The sequence below is a fragment of the Ustilago hordei genome (genome assembly GCF_900519145.1).
Source record: "Ustilago hordei strain Uho2 genome assembly, contig: UHO2_contig_04, whole genome shotgun sequence".
Taxonomy (NCBI): Eukaryota; Fungi; Basidiomycota; class Ustilaginomycetes; order Ustilaginales; family Ustilaginaceae; genus Ustilago; species Ustilago hordei.
The window spans coordinates 236,496-250,058 of record NW_024545261.1 but is presented as its reverse complement, the minus strand read 5'-3'; the positions used below and the strand labels follow the sequence as shown (position 1 = coordinate 250,058).

The following is a 13,563-nucleotide window of genomic DNA, read 5'->3' as shown; positions in this document are numbered from 1 at the left end:
GTGCGAAGAAACCGCATCAGCCGACCAGGATCGCGACATGAATACAAATTGGACCCTTTCGCTTTGTCATCCTTGAATTCAACACTCGCTCTTTCGAATCGATCGTCTTCATCTTCTAACGCTTGAAATAGAAGGGCAGGCCGTAACGAGTGTTTGTGAGTTCGAATAAGGCCTAACAATCACACGTTGCATTAGCATCTCAGACGATAATAGTCTTCACAGCATGATAGCTTTGCTGAACATCTCAGAGTTTGGTACCACGACCGAGTCACTGACATGTTGGATCTATCAACTAGGAATGAACAAAGCAGAGCAACAAGCCCCGAAGATTGTCCTCTGGATGATGTGGTGTGGCTAAAGCGAACGTGACCAACATTGGTCATGCATTCGTGCTGATCGAGCTACAAATCAAAAGTGAGTCTAGACATCTTCCTCGCCTCATCAGCCTTGCTCAGGGCGTTCATCAGATCCTGCACCGTAGTAGGGGTATGCTGTGCAGTATCGCAAGTGGCTATCGCGTTGATGAAGCAAAGCACTGCCGACTGATACCTGTTAAACGCCTGATCCGCTTTGGCACTCGCCAATCTGCCATTCCCTTCTTCCGCAATGATCCCTTGCATCTTACCAATACACCATGTAGCCCAAGTAATGGTCCAAGACTGCATCATACCTGGATGTAATCGAATAATGCCGAATAGTGTACCATGATCACAGACGAGCACTTGTCGATCTAGTGCTGTGTCCACTTCTTCCTTTAATCGGCGGTGCATCACTGCTTCTGTATCAGGCTCGGAAGTGGGTGAAAGGCCGATCTCTGATACCGCATACTCGAGTGTCAGCCACTGACCCAGGAAGAGGAAGATGAGGAATGTGCGACAGATTTGGTCTTCCGTTTCAGGGGGTCCAGTGATGTGCAACATGTCGTTCCAGTCCCAAGCGAAGAGGGGGCCGAGCTTGTCGTGCCACATTTTGAGATCGTCAAGGATCTCGATGACATCTTTTGGATCGATGCCTTGCCCCTGCGCTCGGTTCGACTGGATTCGATAAGACACTTTGCGACAAATATCCGAGAGCTCGACGAAAGCGTCTCGGAACATTAGCCGTGTCATGTCTGCACCTTGAACTTGCAGGCCAGGAAACGTCCGTGGCAGACTGATCTCATCCTTTTGAATCAGGGGCAATGTTCGACCAGCTTCCGCTCGGATAGCATCGTAGACGTACAGTGTCCAGAAAAGCAAGCGTTGACGAATTGCGTCCCGTCCTTCGAGCCTTGCGCCAAAGGGCTTCTCGAGATGCAATTCGAGCTTTTTCATCAGCGCGATCAGACCTGCATGAGAGAGAATGTGGATGTCGAATACGCCTTGGATAGACATGGGGTCGGGAAAAGACTTTGGTGCAGCATCCGTTTGCTCTACGATGAGAATCAGAGATTCGAGTCCGTCAAAGCCATCTCTGACGAGGCGCTGTCGGTCTTTGATGAGGCGACAGTAGTGATCGAAGAGGTCGGACTGGAGTTGAAAACGGTTGGCCATCCGAGTTGCACCTGCGCCACGACATGCTACCGCAATTAGTAGGAGCTCTGAGAGCGGCTCCTCGTTCGAATCCGCGTCCGAGGAATGGAACAAGCCAGAGTAGCGGGTGAAGAATGCGTGGTATCGGGGCCAATACCATTCAGGACGAATGAAGCCGATACACTGACCTAAGCTGTCAAAGTAAGCCTTGGTACAGACATCAAGCATATGCTTATCGAGTGAGGCGATGCCGAGCAAGCCGCCCACGAATCCGACTTGTCTGGCAAAGCTGGTATCCTCTGCAGACTTGTGGAGCGGATTGAGCTTTTTCGATGCTTCTTGCCGCGATGTTGATCCGTTGATGACTGACTTATCCAGGAATGCCGCGTTCGAGATGTATCCATCGGGTGGTGATTGCCCCGAGGCACCATTCGTGGACGTTGGCGTCGGTCGAGAGACCGCCGTTACTTGACCTACATGCCCGTGACTCGTTCTGCGCTGCTCTCTCGCGGACAGATCGGAAGAGGGATGAAGCAAATCATCGGTGGTGGAGTCGAAAGCAGCAAACATGCCATTCTGGACGATAGGAACATGCGACTGTCCGTCTTCTATTAGCTGCCCTACCATTCCGTCCCCAGTCGCGTTGGCGTTGGCTTGGCGTGTCAATGGACCGATGCTGCCTGTGCTCGTGAAACCCGATGATACCTCCTGATCCACAGCCTGTAGAAGACTGCCGAATCCGGGCGACATCGCTATTGCCTCCTCTGAGAAATTTGCAGATGAGGTTGGCACTTGCGCCTCGGTGGCCCCAGTTGTAGCAGTTGATGTTGACTGTGTCGCACCGGTCGAGCTTGGAGTATCAGCATCTTCCTGCTCTTGCAGCATCTTCATTCGCTTGCCCATACGCTTCTTGGGCGGGTTGACGGTCAATATGCAGTCCATCGAAGCGCTCTCGCAGTTGGTGCATGACGAGAAGCCCCGTTCTAAGCGTGGCTCTCGGTCGCACTTGACCTTTCGAAAGCGACAAGCATTACAGGCAATCCAGAGCTTGCGCTTGCCCTTCGCATTCGTCGACGTCTCTGCAGCCTCCGTCATCTTGAGCTACTGCCTTGCAAGAGACACAAATCGCACCTGATATTGGTCGGAAGAGGGGACGCTAATTCGGATGAGACCGCATGACCTGACGCCGTCGACCTGATGCCGGACGTGACCCAGCACGGATGGTGACAGTGTCTTGAGAAGGAGAGGCAGATCAGCTGCTCAACGGCCGGGTGTCGGCGGCAAAAGCGACAGCACAAGCGGCTGCCGTCATTGTTGGATCGAGCTTCTGTGCAACCTGCAAGCTTCACTTTTTAGAGCTGATTCCTGCACGTTTTCCGAGCTGAAGTTAGTTCCTGAACTCTCCGTGGATTCGGGTCTCAACAGCAGTGTTAGGCCGTGTAAAATGTTTTGCAAAGCCTCTGATCTGAACGAGCCCGATGGTCTTTGCCTGATCGGCCAAGATACTGTCCCCTAAAAGCAGAGTTGGTCCCCTGCCTGCAACCCCTTCTCCTTGACTCTCTTTTCTTCCCAAGAGCTAGGAACAGAAGTGCGCCCAGTTGCATAGACCGCTTCTCGCTGGCATCTCCATGCGCGTGCCAGCCAGTGCAAGCCTGCATGCATGACCATACATTACTTCTGCCCGCGGAACAGGAGCGGAAGAACAAACCGCTTAACTTAGCCTAAAGGTTCCCAACACGACATGCATCGATGGACGAGCGGGATCGAGGCTTCAGTTTCTAGGTCTCTGTCAAGCCGCAGCACAAGACAGCACAAGATGCTTCTCCGTCGGTCAAGATAGAGACCGCCAAGTCAGTGTGGTGGTGTCACACCTCGCGTCTGCGCTGCCAGCAGAAACGAATGGCAAAGACAGAGAAAAAAGAAAAGGAAAAAGGAAAAAGGAAAAAGGAAAAAGGAAAAAGGAAAAAGGAAAAAGGAAAAAGGCAGACGCGTGCAGAAGCTGCGGAAAAAAGTTGACTTTTGACACGAGGCGACTGTGCCTCGGACTTGAACTTCTTTTTGTAAATTCGAGGGTCCCGACTCGCAGTCTAGAGGAAGCCAGAGACTTGTCTCGTCCAAAGGGAAGCGTGGACCAACACCTCGGCAAACGCCATCTCGAATGCAATCTCTCTCTTCGCTGGCCACTCGTTATCCTTTCGCAAATGGGGTTTCTTTGACGGTGATACATTCCCCTTCTATTCTACCTGCCTGATTGGGTTCGTAACAAGTGCCTGCAGAAGCTTCGAGCAGACCTTCCCTATGGGAACGCCAATTTTCCGCCTCGACTGTGGTTGTGTATCTGTTCCTGTGTCTCTCCTTCAATGTGTCCTTCCTTCTCTCCCCAGCATCAACCTCAAGGAAACCCCTTCGTTCGCGTTTGACGTTATCCCTTCCCGTGGCTGGTTCCACTTTCCCTTATATTCCCTTCTCTCTCTCTTCATCTTCTTTGTCTCGAGGTCAGGACCTTCTCTTCTTTATCTCTCCACCTAACAACGAAAGCTGGGCTTTTCTCTTCTCTAGATCTCACCATGCGTACCACCTTTTTCATCGTCGCATCGCTCGCCGTGCTCAGCACGCTTAGCTTCAACATCCAAGAGACCGAAGCTAGGTCGCTGAGCAATAGGCACGCAAATCACAATCTCGTCGGCATTGTCCACGCACCTCAGCGCCGAGGAAAGGTTTGCAAGAACCACGCCGTCAAGCGACCCTCCTCCGGCACTTACTGGCGGAACCCTCACAAGGCTGGAACCTCGTCTAGCACCAAGCCTGCATCATCTGCCGCCAAAGCTGCCTCTACAGCTTCGTCGGAAGCTGCAAGCACGAGCACACGTGCGGTTACTGCTACCACCCCTTCCTCGACTTCATCGTCTTCGCGCCCCTCCACTACCACCGCTTCTTCGTCCTCCGGCGCGATGTCGGGCGCACCATCCTTGTACGCCGGTGCTGCACCACCGAACTCTCCCTGGGGTAGCTGCTTCGACCTCACCGCCACCGCTTTCCAGCCTAACTGGAAAGGTGAAGCCACCACTACGTGGTGCGGCGTCGAATTTGACAAGACTTCTCCCATCATTGCTCTTCCTCTCGCCCAGTTGTCTAAAGCCTACGGTTTCAGTGGATCTGTCACCTATTATTCCCACGAACCTCTGTGGCGCAAGATGATCGCCGACTGGTGTGGTCGTGAGGTGGTCATCCAAGGTCCTGCTGGAAGCTTCAAAGCCTACTTCGGTGACGCTAACGAGTGGACTTCCGTTGACGTCAACATGAACTTGTTCACCAAGTTGAAGGGAGTTCCTACTGGAAGCTACGTCGACCCCAACGCTGCGGGATGGATGAATGGTGTCAAGGGCTGCTTCACTGGTCACAATGTTGCCCTCAAGAACGGATACCCTCTCAACTACAACTAATTCAAGGGTTAGCAGAGATCGTTGCTTTTCGCTGGTTCGAAAAGTCAAGATTGCACAGCAGAGCTCGCGTCGAGACTGGTTCTTGGTGTGACCTCATGCTCAATGTATACAGTCGATGTATGACGATGCAATAGTCGTTCGTCTCATCATCGCTCATGAAATGTAAAGGATACACTAGCTCAAGTCACCTCATTTGTAACAACTTTGTCACCTTTTGGAATTTGCGATTCATACACATCGTTGGTTGTAGCGAGCCGCGAATCGCCCGCTCAATACGAGTCGTCGGGATCCCCGTCCGCATTGTCACAAACACAACCCGATCCCTACTTCGTTTGTGCAAAGACAGGTTGTGACAAAGACCCACCTAGGTGGCGCTTGGCGGCGCTACCGAATGAAGTCAACATCGAGGTGGGAGATAAAGAGGGATGCATTTCGTGGTGGCTTCCAACCCACGTTGCCCGTCCGTGCACTGCAGAGAGTTGTGACAACCACTTTGATCGGAACTATAAATGAAGTCAGTCCCACCACCTGAGGAGTTGAGTGGAAGAGCGATGACGAGGAGCAAAAGTCGAGCTCGTGTCTGTTAACGAGCATGGGCTACAGGGAAGATCTGACTGGGTACTTGTTGGGCCGTTCCCTCGAAGCTCGTGCGGCTCCTGTCGATCCACTCATTGTTTCAATTGATTTGACCTGTCGTTCGTTGTTGACTCGAATCATATTCCTTTCTTTATCCTTATCTTCGCTGCCCTCCTTTTCTCTCACAGAAGGTCAGCACGATGATTTGGCGAAATGTTCTACCATGTTGCTTAGCGCTGCTGTCAGTCACTCTAGCAGCGGACCCTGTTCCAAATTGGCCCCGACCACCAGCCCAACCTCAGCCGGCTCCAGATAAGAACCCCTCTCCAGGTTCGCAACCTCAACCAGCACCCAACTCACCCGATACTTCACACACACCTCCTTCAGGCAGTGCAGGTGAACATACAGCTCGAAAACCCGACCCAAGCGAAAGCGTCTTCGGCGCAGGCTGTCGCTGGGATCCCACAACCAGCAACATCGAACAAGTCTCATTTGATTTCCGTACCGGCCAGGCCCCACCCTCAACTTGGTTCACCGACGTTCACGATGCAGCCACCACCACGAACCCTGCTAAGAGCATTCAGCGTCGCGATACACCCCCTTCCTCCCCTCCAACCCCTCCTCACCAAGAAGGAGGCAAACCAGTCCTGGACGCATCCTACCACACCCGCCTAATCGACGTCCTAACCTTCCGCGCGCGCTATGGTTCCTTCGGTTCCTCCCTCAACAGTGCCGGTTGTGCCCTCCCCGCATTCTCCGAACGACTCGCAAACCTCGAAGAACAAGAGCGCGAAATTATTAACAACTACACCGTTCAACACAAACCCATCGCTGGCAGGGACAACATTCCTAACGCCATGTTTTTTTGGGCTGGAATCTCCAACTACAACCCCAAAGTTCGTTCGGATCTCATCCAAACTGTCGTGTTCTATGGAGATGGATGTGCAGCAAACCCTCGCCAAGGATTATGCATTTATGCTGCAGAATACTCCAACTTCAGATACAGCCCCGAGGATCACATGTGTATGGGGAGTAACATGCCTGTTTTCTACCCGGTCGATACAACTATGACGGTGGTGTATAGGACGCAGAATGGGTTCAGGACGCAGGAGAGCTGGATCGATGGGAAAATGGTTAGCTATTTGAGAAGTGCGGGAGATCAAATTATGAATAGTTTTGTTATTACACAGGAGTGTAAGGGATGTACTTGGCCATTGTCGGAACAGGTGTATAGTAATATTGTGATAAAGTTTAGTAAGCCGGAGCCGGACTTTGCGGCATTGGGGTTGTGTACGGGTGGTGCGACATTGAAAACGCAGCCAAAGATGATGGAGGGGGGGAAGGTGTGGGTTATTGAGGAGGTTAGAGTGCCTAATGGAGAGCATCCGACGGGTTCGAAGGGTGATGCTAGAAAGGATGCTGGCGGTTTAGAGGGAGGCTCAAAGGCTGACGGGGGGAATCAGAAGACACAAAGTGGTAACGGTGGCACAGGTACCGTCGGTGACAAAGATAGCCAGAAGGATCTCCATACCTCACAGATATCAAACAATGGCGGAGATGCCAAGGGTGACAAAAATGACAGGAGTGGCTCCGCTCCAGGCTCCATTTAGTGGTGGCAGTGGTGGCAGTGGTGACATTGGTGTTGGTTCGTCACCTTCTGCCGACAACAGCGCTGTTCAGACTCTTCCAAAGGGTTCAGCTACGGGCAACAACGGCGACAAAGGTGTCTCAGGTACACCGGGTAGCAACGGTCCTAGCGGTGGAAGCGATCCTCACAATGATGCTCTGCCGTCACCCGGCGGTCGTGCAGCTCACGACGCCCACATCGCACGCGCTGCTCATATGGCTCATCAGGCTTCGTCAGCCAATGGACTCCTGAACCTCAAGCTGTCGACGCTCCTCCCTCTGCACCACCTGCAAACGAAGCTGCTACTCCTGACAGTGCCAAAGATGCTAATGCTCCTCCTTCACCCCCTCCTGCTGGCCAGCCCCATACCCCGCCCGCTCAAACCCCCGCTGTATCTGATCCCCACAATGCTCCGCCACCCAGCGCTGCTGTAGGCGCAGGTACGAACAACCCTACTCCCAATAGCAATCCTCAGAAAAAATAACCCGAACAGTCCTCCTATCAACAAACCTGCTTATACTGACACACTCGCTGTTCCAAATTCGCCGGTTATTTCCCATCTCTCGCTGGCGACATCCCCACATCCACACCACGCTCCTTCTTTGCATTTCTGCATTTCATCGCCCACGCTCGTTTCTCTTTCTTACCCTTTGTCAATCGTTGTGAACACTTGTGAATGCTTTACCGGTCAGACCGGCGTTACGGTGTGTGTGTGGAATGGGAGGATCGGAGAATTCCTCGGCTTCTGAGCTTACCTAGTCTAATCTCTGTGTGGGGCGGAGTTCGGTCCAAAGTTCTGGAGCTCGGACCACGACCCTTTGATGTGGAGACAAACACATGTTATTAATGTGTGTGTACATTCCGGACCAGGAGCGGGACTAAATACATGTTATAAGAGGCTAAGGGCAGAGGAAAGAACCATCTTCACACCATCCTCGTGAAAACCAGTCGCAAAGTGAAAGTCGGCATCATGGCAGCAAACCAAGGCCAAATTTGGGTCCATCGGCCTACAACCAAAGGCACGTTAACCATCATGATCGGTTGCCCTAACCCCCCTTATTCCAGCACTGCACTCCCTCCTCCGCGCCATGGGAGATAAACTTTTCCACATGGGCGAAGAAGCAGGCAAGGGCAACAGGATGAAAGCTGTAAATCAAATTCTATGCCGAGTACATGTCGCTGCCGCAGCCGAAGCGTTAGCTCTCGCTTCAAAAATGGGAATTGATAAAGCGATAGCACTCGAAATTGTCTCTGGCTCTGCAGCAAGTAGCTGGATGTTGAGAGATAGAGGACCTAGAATGTCGGAGGAAGAGCCAAAAGTCAATTAGATGACGCAGATCTTTGTTAAAGATTTAGGGGTCGTGGCGGATGCAGCGAGAGAAGTGGGGGCTGCTACGCCATTGACGGCGGCAGCACAGCAAATGTTTGTAGCAGGAGTGGGAAGCGGGTTGAAGTCTAAGGATGATAGTGAGGTGATTCGGGTTTATGAGGCGATGAATGGTGATGCTAGTCGGAAAGGATGAATGGTTGGGGATGGGGAGAGGATGGAACTGGGATCTTTCTGTCATTTCTGCAATGCAGATGTGTGGTTGCAGCGAGTCAGTGGAAGGGAGATGCTGAGAAGAAGAATACTCTATTGATTGCTAAGAGTGCAGATCTATGGCCCAGAAACGAGTTCGCCAAGGGCCTTCTCCATATCTCCCTTGTGCTTGGCTAGTGTCGATTCTGCAACTTGCCGTGAGACTAGCAGTTCGGAGACCTGCAACATCGTTGCAAAGGAAAGAAGATAGCTTCGTCAGCCTGCCCCGTCTAACTCGAGTAGGACTGAAGTCAAGGGATGGGACACTTACAATAAACTCAACATCCTCCTTCTTCAACTTTTGACCTTGCGAAGGACCAGCAGCGATGCTCGCAGGAACTGTTGCGGCATTGTCACCAAAGCAAAGCGACTGAACCGTCTTCTCCATACGACCGCGTTCGAAGCTGTATCCTGCTGAATCGAAGTCTGCCCAATCTTGGATGACCTGTGAACCCGACAAAAGCCAAGATTGGAAGTAAGGTCAGATGCGCCCAACATGAAGAGTCTTGGTGAAGAAAAGGAAAGCAAGAGCGAGACGTACCTCTGCTTGTGGTTTCGCTGTCATCGTGATGTGTGCTGTGTGGTGCGGAGGAGAGGGAAGAGTGGGAAGAAGTCAAGGTGAGGGGTGAAGTGTCGAGAAAGGGCGTGTGCGTTGGAGTTGAATTCCGAAAGCCGGGATTTTTTCCCCTGGCTAACTTGCGTCGGTCTCTTGTTCTTCTTAAGCTTCTTCTCACTTTGTATCGATCCGTTTCACACACTCCCTGCACACTGCATCACTCTCACAGCAGCGCAAAGGAGACCATAGACGCTGCTCCGCACTTTAGAGCTCAATCGCGATGATACCAACACCATCACTGACTCACCTTACAAAAAAAGACTTCCGAAACATCTACGAACCGGCAGAAGACTCTTTCATCCTTCTCGATGCTCTTGAAGCCGATGCCTCCCTTTTCTCCTCCCCCTTCACCACCTTGGCTTCTCCATCCCCCCTTTGCATCGAAATAGGTTCAGGAAGTGGCATCGCCCTTTCTTTCCTCTCTCAAATCATCGGCCCCACATCAGCCTATTACATCGGAATCGACCTGAACCCACACGCTAACACCGCAACCCTCGCTACAGGCCGCGCTAATGGGGTATCCATTGAAGCCATCCGTACATCCCTCCTCTCCGGCCTACAGCCCCGGCTGGATGGGAAAGTAGATGTACTGTTGTTCAACCCGCCATATGTCCCAACAGAGGAGGAGGAAGAGGCGATGGCGCAGGGAAAAGCAGGGATTGAGGGCGCTTGGGCGGGCGGTGCGACAGGGACGAAGTTGGTCGATGAGCTGATAAGGGGAGGTGTGATAAAGGAGGTGTTGTCGAAAGGGGGGAGGTTTTATTTGGTAGCGATAAAACAGAATGATCCGGAAGGGTTGGTGAGGAGATTAGGGGAACAAGGGTTGGAGGCGGAGGTTGTGTTGAAGAGGAGAGCGGGGGGTGAATTCTTGCATGTTGTGCGAGCGATCAAGGTCTAATCCCATCATTCTCCTCTCGTATGAGGCTTAGAACATGATGATATTACTGTAGAGTCGATGTAATGTCAATATACCCACACAAGCATAGATTGCAGCCACTTCGACATCAATGCAACAGTATCTCTTGTCAGTGAATAAGCCTGTCCATGATGATCTTGATAAAGTGCGTTCTGCTCACCGAATCAAAAAGCCAATCTGGGAATAACAAAGCTTCACATTGGGGATCTCATGCGATGTGTTGTGTATGGGGTTAAGGTTTACGCGGCGTGACAAGACGATCAGGAACAATGGCAAACAAAAAGTCAAGCGTTGCCGGTTTTCCGCGGGATTTGCAGAGCGAGGATAACCAGTGAATCTATTTCCGCCGAAGAAGCATAGGCACAACAGAAGCACCTGTGTGTTCCTACTTGTGTGGAGTAGGATGCGTGCAACACCGAATGTCACGGCTGCGATTATGCGAGCACATCTTTCTCGCTCCCGTCACTTTTCATCCTCCCTTTGCACCCTTCATCTTGATCTCTGTCCCGTCACCTTCACTCCCTTCCGTCCTTGAAACGAAGATGTCGGTGTCTACGACATCTCTCTCCCTAGAGGGGCTTCTTGTGGTGGTCTTGCACCGACCCCTGGCCTCCGCATTCACCTTCCTGGTCATCTTCATAACCTACAAACTTGCCATGAAACCAATCCTCTTTCCCTCACCCTACCGCCAACTTCCACGCCCTCAACGAGCATCATACATCCTCGGACAACGAGCTGTCGAAGCGCAAGGCCTCACCTACACCCCACCCCACTCTACCCCTGTGAAGGTTAGCGGACCAGGCGAAGTAGTCAAACACTACGCCCGAACCCTCGATACCTCCGTCTTTGTTTTCCCAGAACCCTTTGGCGGAGAATCCATCTTCATTTCCGATCCCTTCGCTCTCAACGCTATCCTTGGCGACATTGACAAATTCCAATCCGACCTGCTCCGATCCTCCATCATAGAGTTTATCGTCGGTAACGGCATTGTTACTCGCTACGGAGATGCGCATAGACGGCAGCGGAAATTGATGGCTCCGGCGTTCACACCTGCGCATTTGAAAGGCTTGACATCAATCTTTAGCAAGTATGCGGATCTCATGTGCGAAAAGATAGCAGCGAGCGGGAAAGATACAGTAGATTTGGCCGAGTATCTAGACTGTACGATGTTAGACATTATCGGAATGGCAGGGTTTGGATATTCTTGTAGGGCATTGGAGAAGGGTCGCGATGGATCCGAGTTGAGTTCTGCATTTAATGCTGTGAATCAAGCAGCGATTGATTTTGGATTGGGTAGAGCGATTCATTTGGGGCTGAGTGCGATGATTTACCCCAAAGCTTGTACTTGGCCGTTGTCCGAGGCGAATAGGAGGATTGCGAAGGTGAATAAGGTGATGGATAGGATTTCGATGCAGATTGTACGTGAAGCGAAGACCAAGGTGCAAAAGGAAGGGGAAGATTTGGGGGATAAAAAGGATCTTCTTTCGTTGCTGATGAAGGGTAATCTGGATGCAGGGGCGGCGGAGAGGATGACGGATAAGGAAATTAGTGGGCAGATTCAGACGTTCATGTTTGCGGGATATGAGACGTCTTCTGTTACCACTTCTTGGGCTTTGCATTTCCTCTCGCAGCATCCGAAGGTGCAGGAGAAACTGAGGAAGGTGTTGGACGAAACGATGAAGGAACGAAAGGGTATAGCACTGGAAGAGATCAGAGCGGCAGATTTGGAATACGACGATGTCTGGTGCGATCAAGTGAAATACCTCGATTGGATCCTTGCCGAAACTCTTCGCCTATGCCCACCTGTTCCAGGAAACGACCGTGAAGCAACCCAAGATACAGTCCTACCCCTCATGACCCCCATCAAACTCACCAACGGAACCACTACATCCCAACTCGTCATCAAGAAGGACACCCGCGTCACTGTCGGAATCAAAACTGTCAACTACGACAAACGTCTCTTCGGCCCAGACGCAGATGAGTTCAACCCAGACCGTTTCGGTGACCTCCCCGAATCACACTCAAACGCCAAAATCCCGCCCTACGGAACATACTCCTTTATTGGCGGACCAAAGTCTTGCATTGGATCCAAGTTTGCATTGACGGAGATGAAGATTCTGATCATTGCTGTATTGGCGAGATTCGAGTTATCTCCGGAACCAGGGGTAACGATTAAGCAGCATCAAGCGTTGATTGTGCGTCCGAGGGTGGAGACGAGTGAGGGTGCGGCTGGTGCGGGGATGCCGTTGCGCGTGCGAAGGCTTGTTAGCAAGGCTTAAGCTCCTTGCCGCTATTCTGTTGTACTCACAGACATTATTCTGCAACCGTGAAGATTGCAATGGAACGAAATCGTTGCAAAAAGTGCGGGCGAGTCATGAGTAGTATTACAAAAATGCAATCCAATAGCCATCGAGTGAATGAATGAATGAATGACATCTCTCGACCTGCTCAAAGGTCGATGATTCAGTCTGCAGTGAGTCGATCCGAATCGAAAGCAGGCTGCGGAGGGAAAATGCTAGAGGAAGCGGCGTCTTCATCGTAGAGCAGGTCGCTAGCAACCCTGGCCAAACCAAAGCACAGCCCGGCTAGAAACGCACCCAAATGTCCGGCGTCGTCGTTAGACCAGGCAAGCTCACCAAATATGACTCTGCGCGCCTCGCTTCAACACCGCATCGCCGACGACTACCGCAATGGTCGTGCAAAGAGCAGCTCTCCCGCTCCCACCTCGTCTGTTGTTCATCTCGCTGACTAACTCTCCTCTAACCCATCTCTACAATCTCAACAGAACGCTGAGGCCTACGAAGGCAAGACAAAGGGCAAGGCCGATGTCACCATCAACCTCTCTGACGACACCTTCAACGACCTCGCCGACGGTTAGGTCAACAGTCAGAAGGCTTTCATGTCCGGCAAGCTCAAGGTTAAGGGTAACATTATGCTCACTACCAAGATCGACAACGTTCTTAAGAGCCAGAAGGCCAAGCTCTAAACAGTTTCTTCACACAACCTGTTTTCTCTCAATACATTAACATGATTGGCCTGTAACCTTACCACTCTCGACTTGTGCTTGAGTGTGAATGTATGTGAGGATCAGTCGGTGCAAGAAAGTTCCTTTTTGTCTGAATCCCAGTTGCATTTGTCAGCAACCTGTTCAAAGGCGATATTCTCGTCTCCTCCATCACCATTTGCTGTAAACTTGTTTTTGCCCAGGAGGTAGAAGCATGTAAAATTGCCGAGAACCATAAGCACAGAAATGTCAGTCTCTTTTGTCTGCTTTCAAAACTAAACGAGACTGATG

The 13,563-nt window shown here is 51.6% G+C and overlaps 6 protein-coding genes across 6 annotated transcripts; 4 read left to right on the top strand and 2 right to left on the bottom strand.

The window, feature by feature from the left end:
- Window positions 1–401: 401 nt before the first annotated feature.
- On the bottom strand, window positions 402–2,606 carry UHO2_02404 (uncharacterized protein; the record flags this gene model as incomplete). The annotated part of the gene is made up of 1 exon (XM_041555192.1): window positions 402–2,606. One exon carries the CDS (start codon window positions 2,604–2,606, stop codon window positions 402–404), a length of 2,205 nt encoding a protein of 734 aa, XP_041411126.1.
- A 1,472-nt stretch (window positions 2,607–4,078) lies between these two features.
- On the top strand, window positions 4,079–4,954 carry UHO2_02403 (uncharacterized protein; the record flags this gene model as incomplete). Its single annotated transcript, XM_041555191.1, has 1 exon — window positions 4,079–4,954. The coding sequence occupies one exon, from the start codon at window positions 4,079–4,081 to the stop codon at window positions 4,952–4,954; it is 876 nt and encodes a 291-aa protein (XP_041411125.1).
- Window positions 4,955–5,730: 776 nt separating this feature from the next.
- UHO2_02402 (uncharacterized protein) lies at window positions 5,731–7,591 on the top strand (the record flags this gene model as incomplete). Its single annotated transcript, XM_041555190.1, has 3 exons — window positions 5,731–6,663; window positions 6,781–7,021; window positions 7,113–7,591. The coding sequence occupies 3 exons, from the start codon at window positions 5,731–5,733 to the stop codon at window positions 7,589–7,591; spliced, it is 1,653 nt and encodes a 550-aa protein (XP_041411124.1).
- A 1,223-nt stretch (window positions 7,592–8,814) lies between these two features.
- On the bottom strand, window positions 8,815–9,301 carry UHO2_02401 (uncharacterized protein; the record flags this gene model as incomplete). The annotated part of the gene is made up of 3 exons (XM_041555189.1): window positions 8,815–8,916; window positions 9,008–9,181; window positions 9,278–9,301. 3 exons carry the CDS (start codon window positions 9,299–9,301, stop codon window positions 8,815–8,817), a joined length of 300 nt encoding a protein of 99 aa, XP_041411123.1.
- Window positions 9,302–9,572: 271 nt separating this feature from the next.
- On the top strand, window positions 9,573–10,250 carry UHO2_02400 (uncharacterized protein; the record flags this gene model as incomplete). Its single annotated transcript, XM_041555188.1, has 1 exon — window positions 9,573–10,250. The coding sequence occupies one exon, from the start codon at window positions 9,573–9,575 to the stop codon at window positions 10,248–10,250; it is 678 nt and encodes a 225-aa protein (XP_041411122.1).
- Window positions 10,251–10,810: 560 nt separating this feature from the next.
- On the top strand, window positions 10,811–12,547 carry UHO2_02399 (uncharacterized protein; the record flags this gene model as incomplete). The annotated part of the gene is made up of 1 exon (XM_041555187.1): window positions 10,811–12,547. One exon carries the CDS (start codon window positions 10,811–10,813, stop codon window positions 12,545–12,547), a length of 1,737 nt encoding a protein of 578 aa, XP_041411121.1.
- Between the last annotated feature and the right edge of the window lie 1,016 nt (window positions 12,548–13,563).